Consider the following 16,287-nt stretch of genomic DNA (forward strand, 5'->3'; position numbering starts at 1 on the left):
TATATATATATATATATAGATTATTACATAGATATGTTATTCGCGATTGCGAAACAAGTTTTGTATAAGAAAGAATAAGAACTGTTATCCAATTTTCTTTTTAAACCAATGGTAAATATAAAATCGCGTTTGATATAAAATCCAGAGATTTTTCTAATTCCAGAAATACATCAGTTTCCATATTTCCATGTTATAATATATACATTTATCTTCTTCCTATTTTCTGAATTTTATTTGTAATATTACTGACATACAAAGGCTTCTGTCACGACTTAAATCGCATTATATGTTCGCATTCTAAGATCTGCAAGCGCGCGAAAGAAGGATTACTATTCTTCTTTTCTCGAGATAATACTTTACTAGAGTGCACTCGCTCTCGACGTGTGGGCAACAGGACCTCTTCCATCTTCGAGGTTCCTTCAGCTTCCTCTTATTCTTCCTCTCCGTCCACTTATCACTCCCTTTGAATGACGGCGAGAAATCTGGTGACCATAAAATTTAATTGTACTGGGTTGGAAAATGCACGTGTTTTTACATCGCTTAAAATTGTAAAATACGTCATTATAAAACGTGTAAACGAAAGTGATTTCTTAAAAAAATTTAGCGATTTTATTAAAACGATTAATTAGTAAGTACCTATACTACTTCTAGAATTGTTCAACTTAATATTATATAATATATTTTTTAATGTTAGAGAATTAATAAAATTCATTATGGAGCACAATGTGCGAAATAAATTAAGTGACAGTTATGAAGCAACGTGAAAATATATATTACGTTTCCTGCGAGCATAAATACATATTTTATGTTGCAGTAATAAACAGTTATTCGTTATTAAATTTCTTACTTTCATAATATGAACAATTGCACAACTGAAAATGTTTTAGAGTTTTACATTACAGAGCCAGTACATATGTTCAATCGTATGTTTACGTATACGACTCATATGACAAAAGTAAAGTTAAAATGACAAACTGCATGCGACGATGAAAATTGTCTGACTAACGTGCAGCGTTATAAAAAGGAAGCGTTGCGTTGTTAGCATTCGTGTGAAAAAAATGCGTGTACTGTGAGTAAATCTGCTTCAAGGGGACCAGATAGAAGAACGAGTGTCACCAGAACTTTTAATTAACTATGATATTTCTCACAAAGCTCTCTCTTTTTTTAATATAATTCATTCTGCGGGGCTTCCCTCATCCTCCTTACTTTCTAACGTTGCAACATTCCCTGCGGATATATAGCGATTTAATCAAGCGGCCTTCATAGAATCTTAAAAGCTAATTGCGATTCAATTTTGCGAATTTATTTACATATTTTACAAGATAAGCAATATTTACTTTAGTACGATTAATTATGATGCGTATATAGGTAATATATATGCTTTATAATACATTACATCGTATATTAATAACGACGCGTCGTATATGTCATAATAAATAATCGATGCAACCATAACTTAACGCAAAAATTGAGATCATTTTTAAATATATACATTATAAATAAATAGTATATACATTATAAATAATTTTTTTAAGAAATGTGAAAAATTTACGATCTAAAATAGACAATTAGCATTTGTTCTATTATCTATAAACAATACAATTCTATATACAATAGAATCTCTTTATAGTCCACCTCTTTATAATCACGATCTCCCAATAGTCCACAGTCAACCTCCGTATAAGCACACATTTGTAACTCATGTATGAAAATAGGTATAAATGATTTAAAGAGATCTTTGTTTTATTTAATAGAAAATTTTATTAACTAATTCTATTTTAATGTTTTAGAGCTGTTTTAATACAAAAAAAATGTTCTAATTACAAAGCCATATATTACATGATTTTTAAGATTAGATATCTATTATAATAATTAATGGAATTATTATATTATTATAAATATTTAGATTATTATAATTAAATGAAAAAGTTAACTGAAAAAGCTAATTAGTTAATGAAAAGTTTTATTAAAGAGAACTTTAACCGATGGTGATTAAAAGTTGTGATACTTACAGTTAAAATCATTTGCATGTTCTCCGATTGTGGATCTGTGCCAAGCAGTTGAAAAGCATTTTCGTGTGAAACGTTGAAATATCTGTCAAACACAATTCCATTCAAATTCATTAATATGAAAATTGAAGGATGAGAATAAAATGGAACAGTATTCATTGATCATATTTAAGGTTTAGAGTAATAGATCTATTGTAAAAAATATTCTATTCGAGAAACCATGTGAGAAATATGTCAAAAAATGTAATAGAACTTTTATGTATTTGGAATTAAATTAATGATATAATTATAATAAATGAGAAATTATAATGCGATAAATGAAAACGAATGTATAATCTCTACAAATAATTTTGCAATGTAGTTTATTTATGTGTGTGGATACCATATAAACAAACAGCATATTACATTAATTAAGTTTTATCAAATTTGTGTCTGACATATAGTAAAACGTTATCAAATTATACCAATCCCTAAAATAAGTGCTTTTATTTTTTAGTAAAACTGCCCGAGCAGAAATTAAATTTCGTGCTGATCTAGTTATAAGATAGAAAAGTTGTGTCTTATCTAGCTGCTAGCTAGTGTCTCCAGATAGCTACTAGGCGGAAAATGTAACTTTCACTTCTCCCAGTAGCTATACACAGAAAATTAGTTAGTAGCTTTATAGAGAAAGTTAGTAGCTAGACAAAAAAAATTAGCTAGATGTAAAATGTAAAAACTAGCTAGTAGCTGCACAAAGAAAATTAGCTAGTGGCTAGACATAAAATGTAACACTCACCTTTCCTAGTAGCTGTATACGGAAAATTAGCTAGTAGCTTTTTAAAAAATATTATCTAATAGCTATACAAGAAAAATTAGCTAGTAATTGTCAGCCTTACACTAGATAGCGAATATAAAAAAAAAACAGTAGGTCAATTTTTCTTATTCATATTTTCTATCTAATCCCTGGATATCAATCATGAAACTTTTTTTCTAGGATGAAAAGTAAAATGTGAAATGTCTCCATTAACTTCAATGATAAAAATTTTCACTTTTCACTTTCCATCTTAGGGAAAAAGTTTCATGATCGATACCCTGGGGTGCGTTTCAAAATTCGACTCTGTCAACTCTGAGTATCTTTCATCCTTGTTGTTCACCGAATGTTGAACAAAGATGAAATATATTCGGAGTTGACAGAGTCGAATTTCGGAACGCAACCCTGGATGACTTCTGCTAGAATTTTATATCCAGTCCCTAAATAGTTTTTATTAATTACATCGTTCTATTTTTTATTGTGCTTTTCTGCTGAACGGGTCAATGGCATCCTCTCTCCTCTATTCATGAAAATCTTATATATCACTTAATCACCTGCATTAATTATTAACCCTGCATTCATCTTTCTTGTCCCTCGAAAACCATTCGCTGTCCAAGGGTTAATAGATACGGATATATGTATATTTGAATTACCCTATATGCTGCAGTCTAAAAAATTTTAGAGGTTTAAGTTTTTAAAAAAAATGTATACATTTTACAAGTTAACCCTTGTGTGCACAACCGAGTACCCATGGTACATGTAAGTACACGATTTGCATGTAAGTGGATTGAAAATTAAAATTTCGCTTGGGAGAGACGTCCGGATCGTCGTTATTTAACTCAATTTTTAGCAAATGGTGTAGTTAAAAATTTTTAAGAATTTTTTTGTAAGGAAGGAATTAACAACGTTAACTTTAATGGTAAAAAGTTGGTTGTGTACACAAGGGTTAAATACACATATTTATAAAAAACGGTTGCTGAAGTTTTTAAATTGCGTTGAGTTCTTTTATTGTTCGTAATCCTCGATTAATTCAATACAATTCAGTTGCCGTTTCCTGACTCTACATAATCACAGCGACCTGGATCAACAATCGATATTTATTCGGAATGTTTCATTGTTTGGATGGTTAAGACTAGGTCAGCCATAATATAAACACGCTCGTATAATTGCAAACTTTGATTTCCTATTACTGTAATGGTTGCATACCGTATATTAAACGTATAATCTTTACATTTCCGTGCAAGTCGATACGTAATACATGTAACATCTAACTTATCCGTAATATACTATAAAAGTTGTACTTAAATATAAAGAATATTTAAGTAAATTAACATTATAGAACATAATAATATGTGGCAACATAGACTACTAAAAAGTTTATTTCAATTAAATGTTCCTTGAAAATTGAAAAGTTTGAAATCATAATATGCGTGAAAACACATAAAAAAGTCTTAAAACCGCGGATTTTGACTGTAAATAAGATTAGATAAGTGACAAATATGATATATGTCATATTATTATATATATGGAACATTCCATCCCAAGTGTGCTACTCGAAAACTTTTGGATTTTTGATTTGGCTGAAATTTTGATATATTATAGTACCCAACGCAAGAAGCTATCATGATTTTTTTCGAATTTTTTCATCAACATAATCATGAGATATGAATTTTTTTCAAAATTCGCAATCTTCAAATGCCTATAACTTTGCAAAAAATAATCCAAATAAAACATTTTTTTTTTTATAAATTGTGTGTTTTGTTCCCTAGATTACAAAAAAAATATCAAGAAAAGTTTCAAAATTGTTTTTTAATTTTTTTTTTAATTTTATGTAAAAATTATTAATTTTTTAAAGTATAACACGTTTAATTTTTTTTTTTAAATTCTCATAAAAACTTAGATTTATTTGATGATTTTTAAGATTAATTTGATCGTGGGCAAATTTTTCCTTCTATTTTTTTCGAATTAATTTTTTTTCAATTTTGCATTTTTTTACACGATAAAATAATATATAGATATAAACTCGTGACATTTTCATTTTCTAAAATTTTCAGTTTATTCTCAATATAATAACTTATTTTTTTATATTTACCTATTTAAAAAAAAAGTGTTTCCGTGATTGATATCTATTACTTTTATACTAAAATTATCGCTTTCTTATTATGAATTTTTTTACAATTTATAAATTGTTATTATTGTCTAATCTTATTTGTAAGAGTACGGCTACACTTCTGCATGTAAGAACTAAGCTTGCATATACAATTACTAAATTTGATTAGTTTTGCCCATAGAAACGCAAACGTAGTAGGAAAGTTTTATGGGCAAAACTAATCAAATTTAGTAATTCACAGATCTGCTCTGTGAAGTCGGCACCCCTAAATGCGAATTTTGGTAAAATCATTATTGCATTTGTTTGTCCACTGTTTGTCCACGTTTGTCCACCCATTATTTTCGTTTATCCACTCTATTTTTATTATAGTTTTCATAATAATGAAAAATAATCACTTGGGGGTACTACATTTTTTTGTGTATAATTTTTTTTTGGAGGGTGGACAAATGAAAATAACGGGTGGACAAACGTGGACAAACAGTGGACAAACGAATGCAATAATGATTTTACCAATATTCGCATTTAAGGGTGCTAACTTCTCATAGCAGCTCTATGTATAAAAAAAGCTCTTTACATGAAAAACTATTTTATATAAAACTATTAGCTGCAAGAATATTTTTTAATATTTTCTATATTTGTATATCACACATATTAAATTGTATTTTTTGGATGTTTTAATCTAGATGATTATTTTTTATATTATTCTGATCTCAGCTTTAAGCTTTGTTAACGTTATTCCACGTCAACTTTTATTTTGTCCTCTCATCTCGCTGACTTTATTTTATTCTTTGTGGCCGCCTAATACAATTTGCTGAGCTAACAGTTTCAGTAAATACGCTTTTTGATCTCGGAGGTATTAAGAGATACAGTCGAGTATAATATATGTAATTTTACCACAAAATCTAAAGACAACATTCATTATTTTAATAATTACTAATGTAAGTACTTATTCTTAATTTTTCCATTTTATTTTGTTATTGGAGTTCATTATTTGCCGTAATTACATCTTTGCTTATTGTATGTTTAAGATTAACTCTTGTATAACATAAAAGATAAAAATTAAATTTTCCAACTCTAATATTTCTTAATTTATTTAAATACATACTATTCGACATACGTTCTGTCTTCTTTTATTGAAATCAAAGCCTACCAAATATAATTAGTAAAGTGACTTCTCCATAAATCGCTCGTTCAAAACAGCCTTGAGAAATTATCGTGAGTAGGGTCCGCAATATTATTGCGCATAATTGCATACAAACTTTATTGCAGGACTAATTACAATTTTATATTTAAAGGGAAGCACTTAAATGTACTTAAGACAAAGGCTCGCAGATATTTAATTCAATTTCTGTTTAATTCCTCAGTTCTACTGTTTTTTCACTCGCTCTGCTTCTAACAGATAATTACAATCCGTCGTGCGAATTTTAATTAATTGTAGGGTCTATCACACAGACAAAAGCGCAAACAGACTAGCTATTACGTCTCTTACTGCACACTATATAAATTACTCGAAAATGTGCGAATGTGACAATACGCTAATGAATTTCTCACTCCATGACGAACTTGAGTTAGTATAAGTAGTACAACAGAACCAGGTCGCAATTCTGCTCTATCTTACAGTCACCACGTTCGAAATTCTAGACGAATTTCCATAGTAATTGTACTAGAAATGGACGTAGCTCCGCCAGTCTTGCTCGTATTACTTACAGCTTTACTTACGCATCTGATGTGTGTCTGGATCTCGTACGATACTCGTGAACCCTTCACAGTTTCACGCTCACACGCTTACGTATATTAATACGAAGCGGGATTTCTGCATTGCAACTTAGCTGACTGATAGTATAATTTGTCTCCTATGAGGCGACGCATTACACGCTGTTGCCGTTATTTGCCCAATTACCGCACGATTAAATTTAACATCCTCCTGTGTCTAAATTGCTTTTATACAAGCGAGAGACCTATTTCTCTGAAATAGCGGTCGTCCAATCTTTCTTATTGCGACGCTCTTTTTGCATGACGAAATTTGCACGAACGCGTTGCCGCGACGTTAATGTAAATGGAAAAATGCTCTCATAGTAATCGAGCTTGTGCTTTCATCTACTAATACTATTTTATATATGATTTTAAAGAGTATATATATATATATATTATATTATTGCATGTTTTTAATTAAATAATAACTTTTTCAAAAATACATTGAAGAAAGGTACTCTGTTCAAAATATATAAATTTATAATATTTATCTGATTCCTAAAACTTCTACACGATTGTGATAAATTTCTTTTTATATTTTTTTATTGGTGTTTATTTAAATATCTATCAGACTTTTTAGCTCTGAAAACAAAATGTATGAAGTACGTGTAATTAGCAAAAATAATAATACTTCTTAATAAATGTGATCACATCTTTCGATCTTGAATAACTTAGTAGCAGGTGTTGCAAGTTGCATAACCAACGTGACCACAAATCTCGTGTGGTATGTGCTCACATCTGTACGTTTCATTCTAATTGTAAGTTCGATGCCGCACTGTTATTCAGTCGACAAAGACAAAAGTTCACTACTCCATCCTAATAGTAGCGTTGTTCGTTCAATTATCACACAATTAAATGCGCATGTGAAAATATAATTGTTTTATTCACATACGACATTTTGGAAGAATATCGGATAGAATAAGAGAAAAGAATTAAAAATAAGTGAAACATGTGTCATATGTGTAAGAAATAGGTACATTATAATGCAGCTTGAGCTTTATATGTATATATCTCATAAAATATAAGCATATACCTTCAAATATGTTATGGTGACATGCCACTGCTATGTTGATCAATGTTGGTTTTTATGTTTTAGGATTTTGTTACGGGCTTGAGTATACTTGCTCGTGGCTCAATAGACGAAAAACTTCGTTGGACATTTTCTCTTTACGATATCAACGGCGACGGATGTATCACGAGGGAGGAGATGACGGACATTGTGACTGCCGTGTATGAGCTGATGGGAAAATTTTCAGATCCCAACTTGGACCATGAGGGTGTACGCGAGAAAGTGGATCGTATGTTTCAGGTAGAAAAATATAAAAATAGATCTCTCTTTAAGTTATTCGCCATTAAGGAAGAGATTCAAAAATTTCACTTAATATATTAAAAGTCGATATGACAGAAATATAACAGTATTACAGTATTTCCAAAACTATTTCGATTCGAAGACAAAACCTTATAATAAACATGTATGTACTTAATTTGTAATTTATTAAAGAAGATTGAGTTAAAAATATCAATCGATTTGGAGCATCGGGCGTGATATTTAAATTAATGAATCTTGTATCTCTCTCTCTCTCTCTCTCTCTCTCTCTCTCTCTCTGTTTCAAACGTGCAATGACTGTCGATAATCTGTTCACTTCAGCGAAAGAAAACGAGCGTCTGCGGAGAGTGTATCCGTGAGACAGAAACGAGCCTTTCTTTTTAGAAGCTGTCACATTGTTAGCTGCGGATGACAATGCCCGCAGTGCACTCGGTCTCTTCACCTATATCTCCGCCGCTACAAGCGAAAAAAGGAGCAATCTGCTTTACAGAGACAATTTACGCGGATGACGTGTCTTCTGTCTGCCCAATACGAACTACACGCTTTGTCAATCCTATGACAAATGGAGTTCAAAGAGTTAACGTTTTTAGGATATGATACACAGAATTGTGCTGACAATCGAACTGTGCAAAACAGGCGTATATGCGCCTTCGTATAAAACAATTGTGTTGTAAAATACGCGATAAATGCCACCCAATGTAAAAAGTTCAAAGAACATACAGACCCCCAACTTTTTATTTGCTGCAAAAAAGTTATATAATCCGTTAACCGTAAAAATAAAGCTTTAAAGAAATGGTAACAAATACAATATATTGCTGATCTTAAGTAAACTCGTACGCGAATCACGATTACATCAATAAGAAAATATATAAATAATATTTTATGTAATCATTTCATTTCGCTATTTTAGGAGAAACAAAGTTTTTAACTGAAAGCTTCTTTCATAATCTATTATCGACTGACATAAGCTGTCAGAATCTTAGATTCTCATCTTAGATTCTATGTAGTTCAGGTTCATTGATGTATTTCCCACGTTCTCGTTGATGTTGAAAGGAAACGTAAATTCGATGGTAAAGGCGACGCGACCAGAAAGGGTAAAAGCCTTGTTTAGCGTTGCTGCTTTTGAGACACACTGATACGCGTGTACACACTCGTGGTCGCGTATGCGGCAGTCGCGACAGCATAAGAGAGATAGGATTAGTACCTCAACGTGAAGCACTAACTTGAAACCGCAGTATATGTGCGCACCTTACGTTTATATATACATATACGTGGATAGTTTAAATTCTAATTGCCTGTGGTCTCAGTTTCTCAAAGGCCCCAAGGGCTTTTCTCAAGGAACCGCGTCAGCTTCTCAATCTAACTTGCAGCTCCCGCGCTCTGACACACGTTATATAATAAACATGACACTCGGGGAGTTTTAATTACTTTTATCCCGAACTTCTAAGAAGAAGGTAGAAAAATTTATCTCTCTCTTTGAGAATGCACTATTAACAGATTAATTGAGGATTTAAAAAAGAAGCTTCATGCTTATAACATAGTGCTAATATGATTTTGTGTAAGATTATATGAAAACTATTTCTGGGGTAATTTTTCGATGCCGAGCACAAATCTATCATTGAATTGTAATATTTTCATCAGATCTGGTTTTTGAGATAGAAAAGATGTTCTTTTCAATGTATAGTGAAAGTTTTATTGAAATTAGAAAACAAATTAGAAGTGTTGATCGTTTAATTTTTGTTTCTTATAACTTTGGATCGGTTTCGCATATTAAAGTTTAGCAATAACCGATTAACATGTTTCGTTCCAATGTCCCTGATAATATTTTCCAATTATTATCAAATCGGAAATCCTAATGGAAACATTCGCTTCACTCATCATTTGCTTTACTTCAATTATTCAGAACAAAATATTACAAATATTATTTATTATATTTATTAATATCATTAATTATATTTTATTACATTTAATTAAAATTAAAAAACGACATATGGTACCTTAAAAATTTGACCTGATGACATTGTTCTGGCAGTATACTCGAATTCAGCGAAATTATATTATAACAGTTGTTTTATTTTTGAATTAAAAATTATTCAAAAATTATAATAATGTACAAAATGAAAATATAATTAGATAGCTATGTGTACAAATTATTTGTACACATATTTTAATATAAAGATAATTTTGTTTATATCGACACATAGGTTTTACTTAAAAATTATAATATTCTTTGAAAATTAAAGAATCCTGCATCATAATATCATTTAATTGACATATCATGTACACATAGTTCATCGTCGTCGAACTACGAACAATTTGATAATAGTGTTAGAAACTATTGGTCGCCATTCACTATCGGATTAAATGTTATTCCTAGATATCTGCCAATATTCTGTAGTTAGAACCTTTGATTCGCATGATGTAATTCATTAGTTTGTAGTTTGCAATCAATTCTGCGATTCACCATAAACTGAAACGCGAAACTGGAAACTACCTAAATTTCTGTGAACAGATGTTACTTGCGGTTAAACTTTATTGTCATAATATCAATAACATCTGTTACATGAATGATCCTGTGCAATGCTCTATTGTCATATCGTATCGTGACGCATGTAGAGAATGATAAAATTGTTGTATTACATTTGCGCACGTACACTATAATCGATTATAAATGCGCAAATATAAATACGAATTTCATTAATACATACAAATTGAATAAATTTCTCAGTAATAATACAGCTGCATATGTATTGTACACACACATATACACGCACACACTATGCCTTCCACAAGCGACACAGATGAAACGGTGTAACACAGTACATCTTTGTTGTTCGCCAATGTTAAACAAGGTTGAGATGATCATTGTATTGTACTGTGTCGCTTGCTGGAAGGCACACTATATATATATATATATAAAACGCGTGCACCTATTTGTCGATGCGCAGTCAGCTTGTAATGATGTTCCGTTTGTGGACGAAAAAATGGAATATATCGTGCAGTTGAGTGTTGTAGACATACTACGTTTCCTTTTTCGGACATTAGTGTTTAGGTACGTAGATAAATCGATTCCAGGACATTCGCTAAAAAAGATTGAAGAATGTGGCGCAAGACAGGACTCTTCTTCAACAGTCAAACAATTTTTCAGGCATCTTTTTATCTCACGACACGGATAAGTTCTTTGAAGTTTGTTCCGACAAAGAAAAAAAAAAGAAGCTCTTCGACAAAGAAATATAATGTAGCAAATGAAATCAAGATGCAGAAATAAGACGAAATATAACAACTGACGGAATTGCGTCACGTAAAGCACAAAAAAGAAAATGAATGTACAAAATGAGAAAAGTTTTATTTCACCATTATATACGATATTAAAGTGAAGTACTCTCAACCAATAGTGAATGCGATAATGAGATCTATAAACGAAATTACGTAAAGGATTCACAATTTATACTTCAAAATAAACAAAAGAAGAAAGAGATAGAGAAAACGTATGGAATACCGACTTTTAACATATATATCATATTGATTTACAAATTTAATTAATTAACGTGACGCAGTTTAATATTATAGATATATTAATTATGGATCTTATACTTTACTGATTAATTTTTTTCATCTATTTTCTCTTTCTCTCTCTCCTCCTCCCCCTCTCCCTCACTTGTATTCTTTATTAAATGTTTTTTTTTCTTACATGTTATAATACGAATATTTGTCTCACTTATGAATGCAATTTTAATTTTTAATTCATTTACATTTTTCTTCTGTTATCTTCTCGATTTCTCGTATACTTGTCTATCACTTTGACGAATCACCGCTTCAAGCAGATTGCAAGTGTAGAAAAACAAATGCAGTAAACGTGCAAACATTAATCGAATAGCTTTTCCTAAATGTATGTTTGGTGTCGCATAAAGGTTCTTTTTAAATTATACTGATTGTGAGAAAAAAGAGACCACATCTGTGTAACGTCATATAGTGACTTAATACAAATATTAAAATTTAGGAATAAATTACAATATATGTACGTTTTATAAAATTATGTAATATTATTAATTGTTAATAATTGTTTTATTATTGTAAATTATTTTTATTTTATTTATATTTTTTTAAACCTTGAATTTTTATAATATTATTGAAAAATACGTTATAGCTTTCAATGAAATATATACATATATAATAATTTAGGAGTCCTTGTTAACAAATCTTTTTTATCCAAATATTCTTTGTACGTATGAAGTAAACTTTAATAAAGTTCTCTAAGTCAAATAATTAATAGACTTGTTGTAAAACATACATATGTCTAAGCTTTTTTGGTATTCTAAAGATCTTTTCAGGATAACGATAAAGCACTATTAAAGGTAACCCCAAAGCCATGAATACAAGCTAGAAATGAAAAATGAACCGGTGGACACTTTATAAACTTCTAACCGCGGCACAATGGCTTTGAACGCTTACAAGGATTCTCAATGTGTTCGTAGAAAAGCGGTGAAAACTCCCGTTCTTTACGGTTTTGTGTAAGATTCCATCAATATTCTTCTTAGATAACTTCTTCAGATGTAGCAAGTATAATTATTCACAATTGTTTAAAAATCTAGATCAGCTAAACACTTACGTATTTTTCGTATTTTTTTAAATTTCTTATATTGTTAGAGCCCATAACAATAATACATAATATATTATTATACAATATATATAATACTTTTTATCGATAAAACTACCAAAAAATTTTAGTCATAATTAATGTTCTTCCAAATTTCTTCATATAAATCTATTTATCAATTTCTAATTATATAATTCATATTATATATCTACTATATATATGTATGTATATATTACATGAATTATATTATTTTTTACTCTTTGTATAAAGTAGCAATCCATTCTTAATTTTTCGTAAAACCATTTGTTTCGATCAAACTAATACTAATTAATCACAAGGAAAGCGGAGGTAACGAGCGTCGCAGAATACCTGCGTTCGTCGTAGCACTAATTAAAAACGAGCTTTATTCGAGCACCGTTCGTTCTAGATAACGATTAAATCCGTCCCATTGTTTCTGGAAACTGCGCAGCCAGCTCTCCAGTACTTCTCATTCCCGAAAAATGGGCTACCTTGCCAATTTTTGGTTTTATGATTGAATCGTTTCCATGTTACGTCACTCGCGAACAAGGGATCGGGATATAGGAAATAAAAAATATAAAATAAAATATAAAATATAAAACTTCACAAATTTAATTATTGTTATATATATATATATATTTATATTATAAATATATATATATTTTACAGTTATACATATGTATATATTTTACAAAAATTTAAAAAATTATGAGTAGATTAAAACCATTAAAAATTGTCAGAGAAGAACTGTTTCTGAAATGTTATTTGTTTTATTAGAATTTATTAGTAAATTTACATTAATTTATATAATAATGTAGCAAGCACGTGACAAGTAATATTTTGTCTGTTGAAATGAATGATTTGAGGATATTGAACTTAATGGTTTTTATAACATACCAAATTGGTGAATAACAGTTTCTGTAATAAAATCCTATTATATACCGTCGGTCTACCTAAATTCCGCACGATGCAATGTTCCCCATATTTCCGGTAATTATCGTTGATTATAATATTGCAAGGCTACGATAATGCACGATTTAGCTTGTAGTAAGTCGTGATACCAATTAATCCTATCCAACAGTACATGATATCAGGCTCCACTCACGCATCCGAGCTATCTGTTTCGCAGTGTGGGAGCAATAATAATTTTGCGAGTCCTGCCAACGGCCGATTTACCATTGTGCAATCTAAATGATCGTAAATACATGCAACACGACTTGAAATACCAACAGCGACTTTCGATAGTATTTGTTCCGTAAATTAATTCGATCTGATAGATTGCCACGAATTGCAGGTAATCAACACCCGATAATGCCTGCACTTCACAATTGAATATATTTGAATAAACATACAAAGACCGCACTGTTAATCAAACTATGTTCATATAATTATTAACGGTTTACTACATTAGAAAGAATGAGCTTAAAAAATAATCTTTTTTTTTTCATAAATTTTTTATTTTTCTATAATTCTTCAATAGAAGAATGTAATCAAACAATGTTGAAATAACAAATAAGTTTTACGTTGTGCAAAATAACAATATTGAAAAATATCTGAAATTTGCGACGCAGTAGAAACAGACTTCGAGTACGACCGTGGTCGATCAGTTTTACATCAGTTCTACTTTAAGTGACGCATACATTTACATCGGCATACTGTCGTAGAAATGCGGAAGTGTGAGAAGACGTCTACTTGCTTTTTCGTCGTAGATCGTCTTAGGATATACGTCAGTAGTAGTTCTCCAATCTAGGTCAACGTGGTGCTTTTTTTTCTGAGTTTAAGCTTCATAGTAATTCCATTCATTCATGGTTCAGTCAATCATGTTAGAGTTGAGAGATATGAGGTTCCGGATATCCGAAACCAACCGTGATGTAAAACAAAGAGAGATTTAAAAGCGGATTTTTCTACCTTTCTATAAAAAAATCTTCATAATACCGTTATAACATTTTGCTCATAATATACTAACTTTTTGACACAATGTTTCATTACGGCTACGTTACAATGTTTATTGAGAATTACAACCAATGTACGTAGTTGACAATACAATGCAAATTTAATGTTACAATTTTTATGGTTTTACAATTATAATTTATTATATTAAAAATTTTAATAATAAATTATTTACATAAGATATTTTTTATGTAAAAAATAGAAGGTATATTTTTTATATATTATGATAAATTATGATACAGAATGTTTCTTGTTAATTAAAATAGATCTAATTCTGATACTTAATAGATGGAATCATTTAACTTTATTAATTAATGTTGTGTGTTTCACAGAAAATGGACGGTAATAGAGATGGTGTAGTGACGCTATCCGAGTTTTTGGAGGCTTGTCGAGCAGATCCCGATATCTCAACCAGCATGGCTGCTCTAGACACTGCCTTCTGACAGTCACCATGTCCGCGATACATACCATGGACTTGAAGGGATCACTCGATTAGGAAATAAATCGCTCAATGTTGTACCTTAACTCCTTGGACCAGAGAGGAAAAAATTCTTCAAAATGTGTCCCGTCGTCCTAGAGCGACTGATACGATTGTTTTAAAACACGACATTGCGCATCACTTTGCGCATTAGCTCAACAAAATCTATTCGGAATTTCTAGATATGCAAGAAAAGATTATTATGAAAAAAAGAAAAGTAAATGAAGAGTATATATAAACGGAGTGTTTCAGCTCGAGATTTGTGACTTAGACGTACCAAAAAGTTACAGAAATGGTTGTTTTGTGATAGAAACAAAAACTAAGCGAATATTTGATTGATGTGCTGCCTCCCTCTTCCCTGAGATAGTATGTTTATAGGATTAGATATCAGAATCTGCAAATAAGAAAATATATGCAGGAGCAGATTGAAAGCAAGTAACAAGCATGTTAGAACGATAAGATAATTTTGGTATTTTTTGCTTGAAACTTGTTTAGAAAATGACGATATCATATGCAAACAACATGATATCTATTACGAAAAGAATGTATGTAATGGGTCCTCCAATAGTTCTCAAGTGTCGAGAAAGTGGTAACGATTTCATAAAGCTTTTAGCATTAGTGAGTATGAAGTGGTTAACGAATAAATGAGAATTAGAAGCGGATCTTTGTATCGAATGAATATTGCAATTAAATTGTAAGCGAAAGATTAATGACGTACCTATTTTTTAAATTTATGCACGACGTTACTCGTACTATTATATTCTATTTTCAATTTAATTTTTATCTATAAAAAATTTTTAATTAAAATGTTTTATTGATATTTAGCCTTCACACATATATATTTTTTATAGACAAATGTTTATGTAAAAATATAAAATAATACATTACTGACTGTCAACACATTTCACTTAACTCTCGTAAAATTATACTGAACTTTTACACAAATGCAAAAAAAATATTCTTATATAAAAATCGTTGGCATCAATATTTTTTGCTTACATGTTCGTTGAAATGCATCTTAGGCAAAAGACACAATAATTAAAAGTGATTGAAGATTGTTTTATTTTTTTAGTTGTATCTATGTGCTGAGGCGATAAAAATATAGCAGGATATGTATTCAGTTGCATTTTCAAACTGCAATGTGTTGTTTTGAATTAAATGAATGTGTTCGTAGTCCGTATTTTTAATAATGCCGTGTGAGTTTCGCGTGCAAATAGAAAACTACAAAAACAAACACACACACAAAGTTAAATACA

The 16,287-nt window shown here is 30.4% G+C and overlaps 1 protein-coding gene across 1 annotated transcript in view; it reads left to right on the plus strand.

Annotated features, from left to right (window-relative positions):
* Positions 1–15,131, plus strand: part of LOC108772022 (Kv channel-interacting protein 4) — a 33,640-nt gene extending 18,509 nt beyond the window's left edge. The window contains exons 5-6 of the mRNA XM_018537466.1: positions 7,758–7,970; positions 14,886–15,131. Coding sequence (XP_018392968.1) covers positions 7,758–7,970; positions 14,886–14,996 — 324 coding nt within the window. The 3' untranslated portion in view covers positions 14,997–15,131. The remainder of the gene's footprint in view (positions 1–7,757; positions 7,971–14,885) is intronic.
* Positions 15,132–16,287: the final 1,156 nt, after the last annotated feature.

The sequence above is a fragment of the Cyphomyrmex costatus genome, unplaced genomic scaffold (assembly GCF_001594065.2).
Source record: "Cyphomyrmex costatus isolate MS0001 unplaced genomic scaffold, Ccosl1.0 scaffold173, whole genome shotgun sequence".
Classification (NCBI taxonomy): domain Eukaryota; kingdom Metazoa; phylum Arthropoda; class Insecta; order Hymenoptera; family Formicidae; genus Cyphomyrmex; species Cyphomyrmex costatus.